Source organism: Vitis riparia, chromosome 1 (assembly GCF_004353265.1).
Source record: "Vitis riparia cultivar Riparia Gloire de Montpellier isolate 1030 chromosome 1, EGFV_Vit.rip_1.0, whole genome shotgun sequence".
NCBI lineage: Eukaryota > Viridiplantae > Streptophyta > Magnoliopsida > Vitales > Vitaceae > Vitis > Vitis riparia.
The window spans coordinates 1,408,598-1,425,835 of record NC_048431.1 but is presented as its reverse complement, the minus strand read 5'-3'; the positions used below and the strand labels follow the sequence as shown (position 1 = coordinate 1,425,835).

At 35.0% G+C, this 17,238-nt stretch overlaps 1 protein-coding gene across 7 annotated transcripts; it reads right to left on the bottom strand.

Moving 5' to 3' along the window:
- Positions 1-338: 338 nt before the first annotated feature.
- On the bottom strand, positions 339-15,498 carry LOC117926140 (ankyrin repeat-containing protein NPR4-like). 7 transcript variants are annotated; one of them, XR_004653155.1, is made up of 12 exons: positions 15,248-15,498; positions 15,007-15,049; positions 14,168-14,284; positions 12,365-12,864; positions 10,533-11,012; positions 9,968-10,117; positions 6,774-6,851; positions 4,569-4,616; positions 4,053-4,495; positions 3,677-3,782; positions 804-1,302; positions 339-679 (listed from the first exon to the last, which is right to left on the bottom strand). XR_004653155.1 is itself a non-coding variant. In XM_034845249.1 (10 exons), exons 4-10 carry the CDS (start codon positions 12,855-12,857, stop codon positions 3,171-3,173), a joined length of 2,304 nt encoding a protein of 767 aa, XP_034701140.1. In that variant the 5' UTR covers positions 12,858-12,864; positions 14,168-14,284; positions 15,007-15,049; positions 15,248-15,498; the 3' UTR covers positions 1,311-3,170. The 7 variants fall into 7 exon arrangements, 6 of the variants coding, with proteins under 6 accessions (XP_034701140.1, XP_034701474.1, XP_034701277.1 ...); XM_034845249.1 differs by lacking the exons at positions 339-679; positions 804-1,302 and having other exon boundaries at positions 1,311-3,782; XM_034845583.1 differs by lacking the exons at positions 339-679; positions 804-1,302 and having other exon boundaries at positions 1,311-3,782; positions 9,968-10,111.
- Positions 15,499-17,238: the final 1,740 nt, after the last annotated feature.

The window sequence follows — 17,238 nt, the reverse complement described above, 5'->3', positions numbered from 1 at the left end:
TCTTTTTTTATTTTTTTTATTTTACTTCTTTATTTTCTTTTCTTTATATTTCACATCGAATAAATTAAAAATCAAACACATAATTATTATTAATAAAAATTTTAGAAGACAACATTGTGACAAAATTCATACCCATATATTTTTTTTTTTTTGACTTATATATTAATCATTGTTTTTTAAGTCAAAAAGCTCTTTTAAGACAAATTATCCAAATAGTCTATTTAAACTTTAAATGATAAAGTTTTGATTTGCCAAGGATTAGACAAAGTGGATATTGTTGAACTTTAAAAAGATCGTCATAATTTTCCCCAAAAATAAAATTAATGGAAATATTGGGCTAATAGAAAATGCATGAAAGAGACCACCGCCATTACCACCAAGCTTCATTATTATGATCGCGCTATCATCACATTCATCACCAAGGTGATCAATGACTACTATTACAACCGTGGCCATACATCAAACCCCATACTTACTGCCTTTCCACCACAGAAATACTCATTGTTATCGTCTTCATCATCAGACCATCTGTAACTGGAAATTCTCGATCCGCAGCAATGAAGCCCTGCATTGTTGCCAACGACTCTACAGGATGTCAGGCCCTGACCCCAGGTAGCTGTTTGGTCCATTGATCAATAGCAAAGCTTATGGTTTCTGCAGAGGCAGTATTAAGAGTGCTCTGCAATAACCACAAAAAAAAAAAAAAAAAAAAAAAAAAAACATTGGAAGAATATTAGATGCTTGACCTGAGTAAATTGAATTCTTGATGATCATCAACAAAAATATAAATTCAATCAACTTACAGAAATGGAATGGATGTCGATGCCGAAGGGAAAGCCTGGTTGCAACAGAATGGATTAATCAGTGATAAGGATAGACTGAGAAATATAGTATACAGCAAGGGCAGAGTAATACTGACATCTCAGGCAAAGCCCGTCTTTTGAGATTACAATTGGTCCCTTTTAAGAGTGTTTTCTCAGATAGGAAAGAATTAGGATGAGCTCCGTTTCCAGACTAGGTGAAGATGTCAGCTTGGTTGGTACTAACCCCTCTGTCAGAGTTTCATCGGCTTATGTCAGAGCTCCTATCATGGAAGTCATGATCAGATACCAGTCTCTTTTGAATTGGTTGATACATGATTTTCTTTGAGCTTGCTTGAAATTAGCATATTGACCTTTTCTTCACTGCAATTCAAAGACAAGTCGCAGATTTGGCCTGATCAAAAGTAGGCTTGCAGTAGCACTTTTTACACTGTCCCAGTCCCATTTGACTTCGAACCTTGCAGGGTACCTCAACAATCACCTGGATGAAGTTGTGAGCTACAATTGACTTAGGCCACAGGTAAGTTGTAGAAAGAAAGCATTAGTCATAGATGAAGAAACATCTAAACAGGAATTATTAGAGCAAATCAAGAATGGGAGACATACTGAAGAACAAAAAACACATTAGTGATGTGGGCACAGTAGACTTCTGTTATTTTATAAGGAGAAGAAAATTATAGTGAAAAATATGATCAAAATCTATACAATATCAGATATAAGATTAATAAATATGGATATATCTGTCAAGTGGCTGAAACAAATAAAAAAGTAAGTCCATTTTCAGTTGCTGATGCTTAGGATGGGTTTCAATACCAAATCCAGGGAATACTTTGTCAGATGCCAGATGGAGCCTAAGGGTTAAGTCAATGGATGAATCGAGGCTAAACAGACAAAGCGTTTCATTTTTATATCTTCTAGGAAGGTCAAAAATCCATCAAGTAAGCTTCATGATAAACCTTCAGGAGAAACTTTTGGAATGGCCGTAAGTATCCTCAGTAATGTCTTCTTTGATAGAACCCATCTCTTGAGGCCATTCCCATCTACAACTTGATTGATATCCTTCCCGCATTGTTTGCAACCCCAAGATTAGTTTTCCCTAACCACCCCAAGGCACAGCCACCATTATTGACGGTGTAGGCCATTAAAATTTAGCTTCCTAGTAGGAGTTGCCATAGGACCCCAGACGAAGAATAAGTCAAGTTTTTCTCCAAAACAATTTTCCCTTGAACAGACGAATCATCAGCATCCACAACATTTGACCTTTAACATAATTAGATGCTGCTCTTCCTGTAATCCATGGGGTTATGATTTCAGGATCAAAGGTAAAGCAAAGTTTTCAATAGCAGTCATAAATCACAGAGGATATTCTGACATCACTCCTAATATCCTCACATTATACCAAATGATTTATCCTACTGTCATATGCACAAGGTAGAAACAACCAATTCTGCACCAGATACTAAAATATACATTCAGTCGTTGTACATATCACCGAGGAATCATAATATGTTTACTATTTAATAGTTTCCGGTGAGGATTCTGCTTCTAAACACAGCAAGAGAAAGCTTCTAACTTCAGGAACTATTCTAGGTTCCCAAATCCTTTTGAAAGTTCCTACCTCAGTATGTTGCCAATTATATTGGAATTCAGCTAAGGCAAGGATTTAGCTGGTTGAGGGGCCCCAAGCAAGGTTTATCAAGGAAGTTACTTTTAGGAGCAGAAATATGTTCAAATATATTCATCATTCTACCACTAGAGGATATGTTTTTTTTCCAAATTTTCTAATTAGCTAACAAAGTTTTCCACTAAGGTTCCAATTGACCCTCATTCTTTCTGCATGAGTAATAAGTTGAAAATGAAAATGAGGTTGTCAACAATCCATCTAAGCCTTTCATTGCCCATGATGCATTAGACTAAATTTTTGCAATTATATTTTCCAGATAGCTTATGATTTGGATCCAAACATAATCACAACTATGAGTATTTCCTGGCAATCAATGCTAACTACCTGTCTCAAGTATCGTAATTCATACATCCCTTCAGTTTTTGGTTACAAATGCTATATACTCTATTGATAAAGCTTGTTCTGAATAGGCAATAGAAAATTTGAGTGCTTCGGCTATACATGAAAGAAGATATGCTGAGGAAACCTATATTCAGGATTTAGGATCATATTAGGAGAACTCAGTAGAATATACTCCCAAACAGTAAGTCCACCAAGAATAACAAGCACTAGAACATGCACACACATACATAGAGAACCCCTAAATATATGAACTTAATGATTTCAATCCAAATATAAGAAGATATTCTGAAATTACTTAGTACAACAAATGAACATTTGATTATTTACAACAGATAATTACTTGGACGAAAGATAATGCTTGATCTATATCTATGACTGATCATATCAATGAAAAGGGGAAATTTTAACAAGGGAAACAAGGTTACAGGAACACAAGCAACTAAAGCCATTGGATTTGCAACCCACGCGAATTCTGGACCAAGAACAATAAAAAGAGTGGCACAAAAAGCTATCATCATGGTGGCAACAGAGATGAAGAGGGTTGCAAGGCCCATTATCAACCTGTTGGGTAGTGACTCAAGGAAATCTTCCTCAGCATAGCGTGAGGTGAGAATGGACAGGAATATCAATATTGAGGTGGCAGAGGAGAACAGAGCAAGTGCATCTGAAATGGCAAAAACCAAAAAGGACTTTTTTGTTAGGAAAATAGGCCTGCCTGTGTCATCATCGTTGCCACCAGGTACAGAGAAGGCAGCAGCAAACATCACAGTGGCAATGAGTGTTGCAACAACCATGCACGAAGATGCAGTATCCTTCATCCACTTCTCACCTTCTCGCACTAAACCCTTGTGCTCCTCTGTAAACAGAATCTGAGGTGTTCTTCCCTGTTCATTTTTCATTTCTGTGTATGAAGGTTGAATAATCTTTTCTACCTCCTACAATCACAAGAATGACAAAATAAGTTCAAACAAAAAGCAAATGAAGTTCAAAGTGAAAGAATATTGCTCTCTTAGTGAATTTGACATTAGTGTTTCTTGTCAATTAAGATTATAAATATATTAGTCCCTAATACAGAATGATCCAGAAAAGTAGTAATCTTATCCAAGCTATAGTCAACTTAGGCAGGAAAACAAAGAAAAGCAAAATCAGTTTTGGTTAGCATATCAAAGAAATATATAAATTACATTATGCAAGGTGAAACTAACCTTGAACCAATGCAATTCCCTTAGCAATTGAAAAGCTGCACCAGAATCAATTTTCAGTCGATTCGATGGTGCTAACTTTCCTGCCAAATGCAACATGTTATTGTTATTCTCGTCTTTATATCCTGCAATATAATCCTTATGAGCACCAATCTCATATATGAGATTAAAAATTTTTTCCTGGCGATGTGCCACTGCAACATGAAATATAGTTTGACTTTGGTCATTGACTTTCCAAATAAGATCAGGATATGATCGGATGAGGACAGTTATAAACTCTACAATCCCCAACTCAGCAGCAGTAAATAGTAACCGTGAAGGAGTTCTGATTAATTCCCCAATCTTTGGGTCATCCAGGGACAGAATTTTGTCCCAAAGTTGCTGGACAAGCTCAAGTGCCTGGATATGCATCAATTTCTTGTCATAAACTGACTTGAAACCAGGAACTGCATGTGGTAACAAGCCAAAATCAGTTTGTGAATTGAACATGTAAAAGACATGAGTAGATGTACTGCATACCTAGAAATTTGGGGAAGTTCAAAAATAGTACTTTCATGGTGGGAACCACTGCATAGAAATCCAAACTTCATAAGATAATTAGAAAGCCATGAAGAATTGAAATAAAAAAGAATGTGCTGTGGAACTAGCTCATAACTGGTTTTCAGATATCACTAAGTTTATTCCCCTGAGGTCCCACCCCATCAGAAGACACAAATACAAAAAGGACCAATCAAAGACTCTACAGCCTAAAAGAGAAGCTGATTGAATGATTTGGTCCTGGATGACATTGATATCTGCAATTACTCCTATCAAGATCCATCTTAAATCCTGAAATATGCCCAAAAACCATGATACTAAGCTTAAGATTTTGCAAATCCTCCTCTCTGGCTCTTGAAAAACATACTGCGCTTTAGCTTCTGCTTCTGCTTGTCACAAAAACCCTCTAAGACACCACCATCCTTTGCTCTCCACATTGGTCTACTCAAAATTTTAGCCACAATGGGAAAAAAAAAGGGGGGTAAAAAAAAGGCATGAGAATGGATCACCTTGTATTTAATCCCCTGGACACCTTTGCCCAACCTTTGGTACTCTTATTCACTATAATAATAATAATAATAAATAAAATAAGATAATCTAACCGAACTAAAACATCCACAAATCTGTAACCTCCATTACAAACAGGAACCTTTCCTTTCTAAATCATGAAATAATAAACCGCAATGCACATAATTATAAGCCTTTTCAAAATCAATCTTGAAAACCACCCTTTCCTCACCTGATCGTCTTTTCTTATCCACCAAATCATTTGTCACTAAGATTGTGCCTAGAACTTGTCTACCAATAGCAAACGCTCCCTGAGAAAAATGATTTGTCTCATGCATTACCTTGCAAGTGCAGACAGACAAACCTTGGCTATGATCTAGTAAAAGCTAGCCAGTCAATTAATGGGTCTAAAACATGAGATTCTGGTGGCTTGTCCCCTCTCAAGCACGAGGATAATGAAGGAAGCACTGGAACTCTTGTTAATGGCCCATTCTTATAAAATTCTAGGAATTTCAAAAATTCCTCTTTATAACATCCCAACAAACTTGATATTAGGCTCTAATAAAACCATTAGGACCTAGAGCCTTTTCCTTATCCAACTCAAAAACAGTCAGTCACATTTCTACCTCTAAGAAAAATCACTCGAACCATCACCCTGCATAAATGGGGAACCAATGAACATATATTTCTTAATCATTGATTTGTCAGATTGCCTCCAAAAAGCTTGCTTATCTTGAAGCATAGTTACTAAAACTTCTCTAACTAAAACATATACAGTTTAAATATCTTCCACTACACAATACCTCCTAAACTCTTAATAAGACTCAAATTTAAGACGGCATAACTAAGTAAGAAATGTTTCTCATCCATAACATAAGGCCCAGCTATGAAATCTTACCCCAACTCAAATTTGGAAAGTTCTACAAAACCATGGAATCCAGTGAATAAATAAAATCCAGAGTAAATCAACAAAGAAAAAAATTCACAAAATTCATTAAAAAAGGTCGCTAAATTTGGCTTCAAATACCTTAATCTATTATTACCAAAATAACCAAAAATAGGGAAATTTCAAAGTTCTATACCTCAGAAGCTCAAACCAAATGGTTTCAACCAAAACCACACCATAGAGTCTGGGACTTGTGGCAAGGATCTATTAGGAGAATCCACATAGCTATTACAAATTTCCTGAGCAATATCTTTGTTAGGAACCTTAGGACAACTTCATCAAATAATAAATTTGCAATTTTAAGACCAGCATTCGATTGGTTCAACAATCCTATGGTAGACTAGACGATTCTGTCCATCAGTCTGTCAGCCCAAGCTGATTCAAATTTTAGATGGGTACAGCTACTTCCCAACAAAATTAGTCTAGAATCATTAAAATGGACTCTTGAAACTCATGCAAAACGGTAAAAAGGCATATAAGTAAATTGCAACCAACTAAATCTCCAGAAATTGTATTTAGAATAATGTAAAATAAAGGTTGAACTGGTAAAAGGAAAAAAAAAAAAAAAAAGCCTAATGCTCAATAAGGTAAAGAACAGATTTAGAGGTTTTCTAGTTTACAACCTAGCATGAACCATAAATAGCACATTTAGTCCACAAATGGAGTGAACCATAAAATAATTATATTGCAGTCTGAATGGATATCCATGAAATAAAAAGAGAGAGAATAAGCACCATGTAAGATTGAATGGCCTAGTTCATCATTCCTTGTGGAAGAATAGAGATATTTTCTTCGTAATTCCACATGAATACCTGCATAATGAGCGTATAACATTCAAACATAGTCTCACTTCTGTAGAATAAATCATGTAAAATCAATGTATAAACTAAATAAATAACTAAATTTTACTAAAGCAAAGGGTTATGAGACCCAAAAGTGCATCTTGATGGTCCGTCAAGAGAAAGCAATATCTTCCATATTACAAGACAAACCCCAGGATCAAACCACAGAAGCAGTAAAAAATCAAAGTGCACAAATACAATAAAACATGTGTAATTCAGAACTTTTGCAAGCTTTTGCTTGGCTCACCTTGCTCAACCCAAAATGAATATTGCAACATTACTCTGACTGAAATTCCCAAGAATGTATGCACAAAAACAAAATGGTAAATGATTGAATGCAAAAAAAATCTAGTGATGATCAAGCTACTTCTGTCTGAAACGTAAATATTATGGTCAAAAAGAAAATATGTTGGGCTTGCAAAACTCCTAAGCTCAGTGGTTTCACGAATAAATTATGGCCTTGATTAGGAAATAGAAACTAGGCAGGGTCACAATGATTTCTTAAAAGAGGCGAAGGAACAAGTTCACACAAGGAAAGGGAATTGTTGATAAATCATGATAGCAACAATAGGCAGTTTGTTGGTAGTGAGAGAGGGGTAGTTGTTGACAGGACTCTTGCCACTGTTGAACGGTGAAACTTATTATAGTTTCTTGGAATGTTGGAAGATTAAATGATAGCAAGAAGAGGAAGGTTGTAAAATCCTTTACCCTGTTCTCCTAAGATGTATCTGGTGTGCTTGCACAACACTAGCTGGAAACATGGATGTGAAATTAATAGGGAGTTTTAAGGAATTGTTTAGAGTGAGGTGTTGTTGATGCTAGGGAGGCTGCTGAGGTTTGTGGTAGAGTGCTGGAGCTGTTGGCTGGAGGTAGAGATTTTTTATTTTTTTTCCCTTACTCATTGGTAGTGAGAGAGGGGTAGGTGTTAGCAGGACTCTTGCCACTGTTGAACGGTGAAACTTATTATAGTTTCTTGGAATGTTGGAAGATTAAGTGATAGCAAGAAGAGGAAGGTTGTGAAATCCTTTACCCTGTTCTCCTAAGATGTATCTGGTGTGCTTGCACAACACTAGCTGGAAACATGGCTGTGAATTAATAGGGAGTTTTAAGGAATTGTTTAGAGTGAGGTGTTGTTGATGCTAGGGAGGCTGCTGAGGTTTGTGGTAGAGTGCCGGAGCTGTTGGGTGGAGGTAGAGATATTTTTTTTTTTCTGCTTATTCGTTGTCATCTCAAATGTTGTAAAGATGATTTGATGTGGTCTTTTCAAGGGTGTACAACACTCTTTTAAGGTTAGAAGTCAGTAAATGATGTTTTACCTAGTTAGCATGAGGACTTGAAGAGTAAGAAGCACATAGGAGAACAGCCCTGCTTTGCTGGTTTTGGTTCATTAGGATAGAGAGGAACTAGAGAACTTTATAAGCAAGGAGAGTTCAATTCAATCTACAAAAGGTCTATTCTTGGAGTCTCATTTTTTTTTTATAGGTAAATAAAGAGAGTATGATATAAAAAGTTCTTGCATAGGACGTATACAATTGTGGTCAAAAGGTACAACCAAAAAAGAGAACTACAAAATACTACTCCCTCCCTCAGCGAGAACCCACAAAATCAAATAAAGTCATTGAACTTTCATCCATGCACTACTTAGACCACATAAAAAGATTGCTAAAAAAGGCACTTTTCCATCTTTGATCAAAATGCTCCTCATTTTCAAAAGATCTTTGATTCCTTTCCTTCCAAATTATTCAGAAAATGTATAAGGGAGCAGTTCTCCACGCCTTTAATTTTTTTTTTCGAAAAAAGTGTCATGTCATTATGGAAAACATCACCCAAAATATGTTAAACAAAGAAAGCATCAACTGCCATAAAATCCTCGTCTGGACTCAAAGAAGAGGGTGATCAATAGATTCTTCTTTGTCTCCACAAAGAAGGTAACTGTTCACAAAACACCACACTCTCCTTTCGAGGTGATCTAACATCAATACCTTTCTCAGCTAGCCTCCTAAGGAAAAAAAAACTCACTTTAGACAAAACCAAGGAGTTCCAAATCACAGCCATTGGAAAAGGAATTGATCTCCCTAGCTCCAAGGCAGAGTATAGAGATTTGACAGAAAAGGTCTCATTTTTCGACTCCATCCTAACCATCCTATTTTCTCCATCCCTACTTACCTCCCTTCGTTGCAGAATAGAGAAGAAACACTCCACGTTGCCTAGCTCCTAATCATTCAAATGCCTAGAGAAGCAAGGATTACATAAACCCCTTTCACTTGTCTAGATCCGTAAGTCTGCAACCCATTCCTCTTTTGATACAGTTAAGACATACAATGACATGAAGGATACACATAACTGTTTGCCTTTGTACCATTTGTCCTTCCAAACTTGACCACCTCCCATTACCCATAGAAAAGGAGACTCTACTTTTAAAGAGATCCCAATCTATTCTTGGAGTATCATATATGAGGCTAGGACTTCTGTATGATTTTTAAATATGTCTTTCTGAGATTTAACTGATTCTACTATTTTAGCTTTATTTTGGTTTTGTTGCCTTTTCTCACTACTTAGAATCCTTTGCATATAACTTGCATACTAGAAAAAACCACCCCATCTGGTTAGGCACTTCTAATGAATTTCTTCTTTTTTTTTATAGGAAAAATGAGAGAATATATAATATGTGCCTGAAAAGAGCATACCAAATTCAACACAGTGTATACAAATAGCATGATAGGCAAGAAAAAAGGAAGAGAGAACAAGAAAAAAATAAATGCCCTATTATAGTCAAAATTCTTGTTGTATTAATTGATTATTTGTGCAATAGCCTATCAAAATTCTTGTTTCCATTGTTGTCACAGTCAAAATTCTGCTATTCTGATGCTATTACAGCCTTTCATTATTATATTCAGCTCAGGTTTTGTTGTATTAATTCATTCCTTTGTGAAATGTGGATAATATCCAAGTGTAGATAAAAGAATATACCATATTTGATAATAAAATCTTGACAAGAAGATGGGCTAAGTGAACAATAACACTTCATAACAAGGCATTTATATGGTTTATAATGGTTAGCAATAGTAAAGAATGGAGTTACTAACATGAATAGATGCACCTATGCCAAATTCCTAGCTGACTTCCACTGTAAAATGCCAAAGGCTTTCTAGCCAAAACATGAAGTGCAGTGTCTCCATTACCATCTCGAGCTATAGCTAATTCTGGGTCCTCATGAAGCATATGCAAGGCTACATCTGGTCAATGAACACAAGACAGTCATTTTTTCATACAATTCCTTTAAGGAGGATAGTCAGTCACATCAGTCTTTCCAACAAGCTAGAATTGATAATGCACAAAAGTTGCAGGTGTCTTATCCCACAGGTAAATCTTTTAACACAACCTGCACTAATAGAGCTTATCTTCTTTTATAAAAAACAAACAGTGACATAATAAAAGTATTGTGATATAGCCGTATGAATCCATCACATGTCTGACATGCATCATTAGATTTGTCTTTGCCCAAAGATATATTTATTAAGCTACAAATGCCCTTAATAGATATTAACTTCTTTTATTATTAAATACAAACAGCCATGTAGATGAATGTATTCTGATATAAGTGTATAAGTGCATCACATGGTTATCATGCATGCTAAGAAGGTTACTCACCAAATAGATTGGCAGTAATAGCAGCAACAAGAAGTCCAATGCGATCTTCTTTGGTTAAATTATCTTCCTCAGTCACAGAGTAGAGATATCTTACCATGTCTTTGTGACCTACTAATGCAGCCATGTAGAGTGGTGTTGCTCCTTTACTACCGCGAATCATTGGTAACTCCCTGTTCTTATTCACCATTACCTCAGCAATCCTTGTGATTCCAGATGCAGCAGCAAAGCAAAGAGCAGTGTTTCCAACCTTGTTCTGCAATGCCAAGTCAGCTGGTTTCATTAATTTAACTAGCTCCTCAACAAACCTTGTATGTCTTGCCCCGGCAGCAATATGAAGAGCAGTTTCTGAACGCCTTGTGATCCTCGCTCTCACTGCTTGTGGATTTGACTCCAGGAATGCTTTTGCACTTTTCCAATCACCATTGAGTGCAGCAAGACACAGGAGAACATATGCTTTAAGGCCATTGCTTCTTATCTCCCCTGGAAAAACATTCAAGCATCAGAAAACCATGCATGCCACTGGGTTTGTGATTGAGCGTGGATTCTGGACTAAACAGTTTCCAGAGCTAGCCCAATCATATCTACCTCTGGTCACCTTATATTCAAAATAAGCCCCACCAACAAAGTTTTAATCCTCAAATACTTGTAGTCAGCTATAAAAATTCCATTTTTACCATTCACCTCTATCTACATCCATATCCCATAAAAAGTCCAAGCCAATGCCAGAAATATTTAATACATAATCATAAACTCTACATTTTTAAAGGTTAAAGAAGTCATTTTCTACTTCTGTTTGATATACTTATTTTGGTTATTAACATAATCAAGTTAACAAAGTGCAAAGATCAAGGCAAAAGCTTTTTACTCCTTGGAAAAATAAGTCTGTTGCCAAAGTGTTTCAGACAGGAGGAAGAAACAGCATATGAAGAAAGCTCCGCATAACAAAAATCACTGATATCCATCCGTAGTACAATATTTTATGATGCTAGGCAAATGCTTTCCATCAGTTTCATACCTCTGAACTTATTCCTATATTAATTTAAAAAAGACCAAACATATTTTTATAAGTTGGATAAATTTGTATGTTGGACATCCATTGACACGGTCCTAAATTCATCCAGCTATATACCCTTGTTAGACTGCACCAAGGATAAATTAAAATAATGATATTGATGATTGATAAATATCAAGGTACAAGAAATGATATCAGATGATATAGATAAAAATATCGATCTCAAAGATGTTTTGACATATTTTAAATATTTTATTGGTATCCATAGGGATAGCAACATGACTATTTGTCAGTACTCCTAACTATTGGAGATGTCTGTGTTTACATATGTTTAATCACATGGCCACCACCATAATCTCTTGTAACCCTGTCCTGGTTGATTTCATAGATTTAATGTAGATCTTTTTTGTGGTTCTAAACTTTCTAATAATTTGTTACGAAGTAGATCAAGTTAATCAAGTCAATAGGGAAGATAAGAGAAGGTCACATCTTAAGCTCAAACCTAAAAACTACATACATGGATCTGAAAATCACCACTCAATACATCATATCTACTTTCATGGTTTGCTGGAGATGGTATAATACTAGATTTGATAGGGTGTCAATCCTCTAAAGTTACTCAAGATAATGTTCTCTCTCTAAGAAAGCAGAGACATAAGTAAAACTGCAGGAACTGATTCATCCCATGTATTTCTATCTGATTCCAGTGGTGCCAAATCCATGATAGAGAAGCATTTACCTATACTGAGTTTTTCATGACAATTTCATTGGGATATTCAAAAGAAAAAAAAAATGACAAAACATCAAACTAAGAACTTACCAGAAATTGCACCTGAATAATGCACTGAAGCCAATGGAAAACTATGATCCACAGCTTGTCTAACTGGGCTTGCATCAGATTTAATGGTTTCATTCTTGGGGTGGGTGGAACTACCTGGCCATGAGGACAGATCCAAAGCCACATGGGCATCACTTCCAATTGCTTCTGGAACAGCTTGAAGCAGTTCAGACTTAGAGTTCTGGATATCAGAAACTGATCTGCACAGACTCCTGCTTTCTAGAGGGAATATACGCCTTGATGCAGTAGAGGTTTTGCCACCACTGGAAGCTGGGGAAATGCCCTGATCATCTATGTCCAAGCAGGTATCAACATTATGACATATGTCATCACAAGAACGTCCACCATTTACGCTTGAGGCATTGTCATCAGGAGATTTGCAACCAGATGCCTCTGCAGACCTCACTTCAGGGAAGCATGATTGAAGGGAGAGACTCCTTTTAAACCTTGAAAGAGGAGACTTGTTGAATGACATTCTCTTTCTTCAGCATATGAAACCCATATAAAACCAAAAGTCAAGATTTAAGTCATTCCAATTTCAATATAGAGCATTTTGACATGGAGATGGCACATAGTGACCACCAAGATTTCCTATGCTAAAGAGGATAACTGCAGGCTTAAGATGAATACTTGTATGAATCCAAAAGTTCCAGTATCAAGCTACAACATAATATCTTTTCGTGGTGAGAGCGATTGGAATTAATTAATTATACGAATAAGAGGGAATGGGCAATAAACATGCATGCCCAGTAGTAGTGAGAATGGTTGGAACTAATTAATTCTAGGAATAAGAAGGAATAAGCAATTAACATGCGTGCCCAGTAATCTCCACCAATTGCCACACAAAAAATGTGGAACTCTCCCTTCATGGAATTCAATCATTGAGAATTTTGTTTCCTAGTTCAAATGTGATCTCTGCTCATTTTCATCTTCTAGACATTTAGAAATATGTATGCAACGTGAGAAAATATGTATCTTTCCATCCCAATAACTTCTGATTTTTGACAGTGGATTATTAATGAAGGGTGCGAGCGAAATTGAGATTTTTTGTTCAAAAACTCAGAAATTGAGTTTTTTAGTTCAAACACAGTTTTTTAATTTTAGAAACATGATGTACTCAAGAACTTGTGGAATGGTGTGCAAGATGGTTTGGTTGTTCAAATCTTAAAGCATAAGTTGAAACTTTGACACCACCAGCCATATATCTAATCCATATACCTTCATTCTAAACAAAAATTAATCAATAGCATTAGAACCAAAAACAATAGTGTTGGACAACCAGTTTTCCTAAAAGCTTAAGCTGATAGGATTTGGTCCACAATATATACCTACATGTGCAGAGACATATCTAGTGGGTCCACGAATTTTCGTCATGAGCAAAGGATATCCGTTTATGATTTCCTTGTCATCTAGTGGGTCAATCTCCAGTGACTGGCCCCAAGATGGATGCCATATTGTTCAACCACATTAATTGCAATCTCTCATGATGCATTTGTTTCTTTGTCTTCTATGTTTGCTTCTTCTACTGCAATTATGATTTATTGCTACTTCCATGCATACTTTAGACTCTTTTTTTTTTTTTATCAGAAACAAAGAAGATTATATTAATAAAAGAACAAATACAGGAGAGATAAAAGAGATAAGAGAAAGAGAAAAAAACCAAGGGAAGGATGCATACTTTAGACTCTGATTTGACTCTATTTCATGTGTATCATGCATCTTGACTCTATCTCATGTATCATAAAAAATCCATGTCTTTGTATAGTGCAATATGGGGAAACAAACCTTTTATATCCAGCAGTTGAAGTCTAAAAAGCAGAACCAACCTTCTATATCCACCAGTTTGAGAGGATGGAACCCAAGTTTTTGGAGCAGTACTTCAAATGATCTCCAGTGAGAAAGCTAGATGAAACATAATAATAAAAAAGAAAATTAGCACAAGAGATGACACTTTCCCTAAATAATAAGAATGATAACATAATTATAATTATTATCATAATAACATAAGAGACATAACAAAAGAGAGTAAATCGTTTAAGACACAAAACAAAAAACAGCTTTGACCTTTTGCAGCAAAAAGGAAATGATTTTTTTTTTTTTTAACATTCTGATTTCCAGAAGTGAAAGTGGCATGAAAAAATGTCATGTCAGATTGTTTGGATTCTTATAGCAACCAAAATATTAAAATGAAAAGAAATGGACCAACAATTTAGTACGTTCCTTAAGAAAAAATAGACGAACACATTTTCTGCATATTCTTTTCATTTGTTACTCTTTTTTCCCCCCTTTTTCTTTTGGTATAAAGTGCTTAACATTATGGATTGGACTGTTACCAAAACAACCTGTTTGGACATGAACCAAAAATGGCCTAATGCAATTACTCGGATTAGTACTTAATTTTCCATGTTCAGAACAGAAACAAAAAGCAAAAAACCAAAAACCAAACACCTAAAACCCTAACTGTGTGGACAGAGAGTCCTAACACTACTGCTTGCAATAAATTGCCTTGATTTTTTCTAAAGACAAAACAAATACATTAACTAAAGTCAAAAGACAGAAACCCTAACTGCTTTGAAGAAGCAAGATCAAAAACCACACACAAGGTTCGGATAACTGAGAATTACCTGTAATACTTCTCCACACTTTGTGGAACAACAAGAAGTATAACTGCAATGAGAGATGAGACACAACAGAAAGGTTGTTAAGAGCTTAAAAGATGAAAGCAATGGACACTCATAGTCATGAGACAATTATAAATTGCAAGAATAATTGTAAATTGCAAAGTCAATGTCAATGAGAAGAAGTGGACGAAGGAATTGCAGAGAAACTTCCAACACAAAATGTGTTTGGTTCCCAGAAATTCACCATGTGAGATTTTTCCAGTAAAGTCGCGCCTCCATAACCTCCCTTCTGGAAGAGGATGGCATTTTTGTTTCATTCCGACTCCAATTTCTTTATCTCTTTTTTTACTCTCTTCCGAGCGGTTGAAAAATCTGTCTTCGCTTAACCAAATTTTCTTTTGTATAATACAGGTAAAGAGCCCTATATCAAAGTCTTCAAAAGGGGAAGCACGCATGAAAATGAAAGGAACGAGTCTCGAATGTTCCGTTTGGTTGCTGAGAAAGTTCAAAAAAACAAAATTTTAGTTGTTTTCATAACAGAAAGCAAGTCAACTACACGTAAGAGGCAGATACTTTTGTTTATCGGCGCAAAGTGTTTCACATATGTCCATGCATAAAGGTCACAGAACTTTCCACGTTTTTTAGCCTTTCCGTCATTTTCTCGGAAAGCAAACAGAAGGCAATGCGAATAACTTACATCGATTAGCCGCGTGAGAGGCCAATGAAGCGAATGGAAATTGAATACTGAATATTGCTGTGAAAGCAATTTCTTGCATTTTTCTCAACGACGTCGTTGTCATAATCTAAAAGCCAAAACGCATCGTTTCATAACTACTTCGATTTTGTCTTAAAGGTCTGTTTGTTAATGTGATAACTTTATAACAATGAAAAAAGTATTTTTGTCCAAACGCCCCTCAACCTTTATAGAAAAAGTGTCACTTCCTCGATATTATTTTAAATTAAATAAAATAAAATAATCATCCATTACAAATAGGTGTAGAAACTTTTTTATATATAATATAACGAGGCTTTATTTATTTTATTTTTATAAAAGAAGATACGAAATAGAATGCCTGCTAATACAATAGAAATATAATTCACAATAATTTTTAAAACTAAACTTTTTAACAATTTTAGAGAAATTTGATCATAAAATAATCGATGATAGCTAATATATCATCTCTTAAAATCATACATTATACGATAATTATTGAAACATTACCTATATGTCTACTTGCAACCAATTTTAAGCATCATTAGAGTATCTAATTACCCATTCTAAGATACTTTTATTTTATATCCTTAAACCATCAAAATTTAATTTGAATTTTTTATTAATCGGAGAAATCCATTGTGTTGGAATTATATTTATTATTTTAATCATTATGATTAAAATATTTGAAATTATTATAAAAAGAGTAATGAATTTCCCAATAATAAAATCAAACACATTTCACCAAAATTATTTATAAGCACTACTTTTAGAAAAATGGTGAAATTAATATTGAACAGGAACATTAATATATATTTAAATAAATATATATTAAAAATACAAGGACCCGTAGGACTTAGACTATGGAATGAATTTACAACCTCCGAGTATAAAAACTCTCCTTATATAGGTGCTATAATAGAATTTGTAAAAAATTGGTTAGAAAGAGAATGTGTAAGCATAGGAGAAAGAAGTCAGATAAAGAAACAAGACATAAATCAACAACTTTGTAGAAAATTACATATAGGAGAAAATCTAGATATAGGATGCAGAGAATATAAGTTTAGAAAACCTAAGAGATATAATAAATTTTTAAGAAGAAAGTCAAGAACCTTTTATAAAAAACGACCATATCAGACAAGGTATAAAAAACCTGGAAAGTTTTGGATAAAAAGAAAAAGAACCTCAGAGAGAAAAAGACAGTGTAAATGCTATTTGTGTGGTCAGGAAGGCCATATAAGATCTGAATGTCCTGAACTTAAAAAACCATTAAATGAACGAAATAGAAAAACACAAGTAAAAATAAACCTAATAAATGAGTATCAGCTAGATAGTGAAGAAGAAGAACTTATCAGTGAATTAGACTTTGAAAGTGAAAATTCGAGTGTATATAGTATAGAAGATAGTGAAAATGAAAAAGAAGAAATTTGTATGATTATTGAAAAAGAGGAAAATCAAGCTAAGAAAACCCCTTTAAATTTAGAAAACCTTGTACAACCTTTAGAAAGTAAAATAAAACCTTA

Coding starts and splice junctions, on each gene's coding strand:
- LOC117926140 (XM_034845249.1), bottom strand. CDS start 12,857: ATGTCATTCAACAAGTCTCCTCTTTCAAGGTTTAAAAGGAGTCTCTCC. Junction 4,617..6,773: donor AGGCCATTCAATCTTACATG/GTGCTTATTCTC, acceptor ATTTCTATGCAG/TGGTTCCCACCATGAAAGTA. Junction 3,783..4,052: donor GGGAATTGCATTGGTTCAAG/GTTAGTTTCACC, acceptor TTGTGATTGTAG/GAGGTAGAAAAGATTATTCA.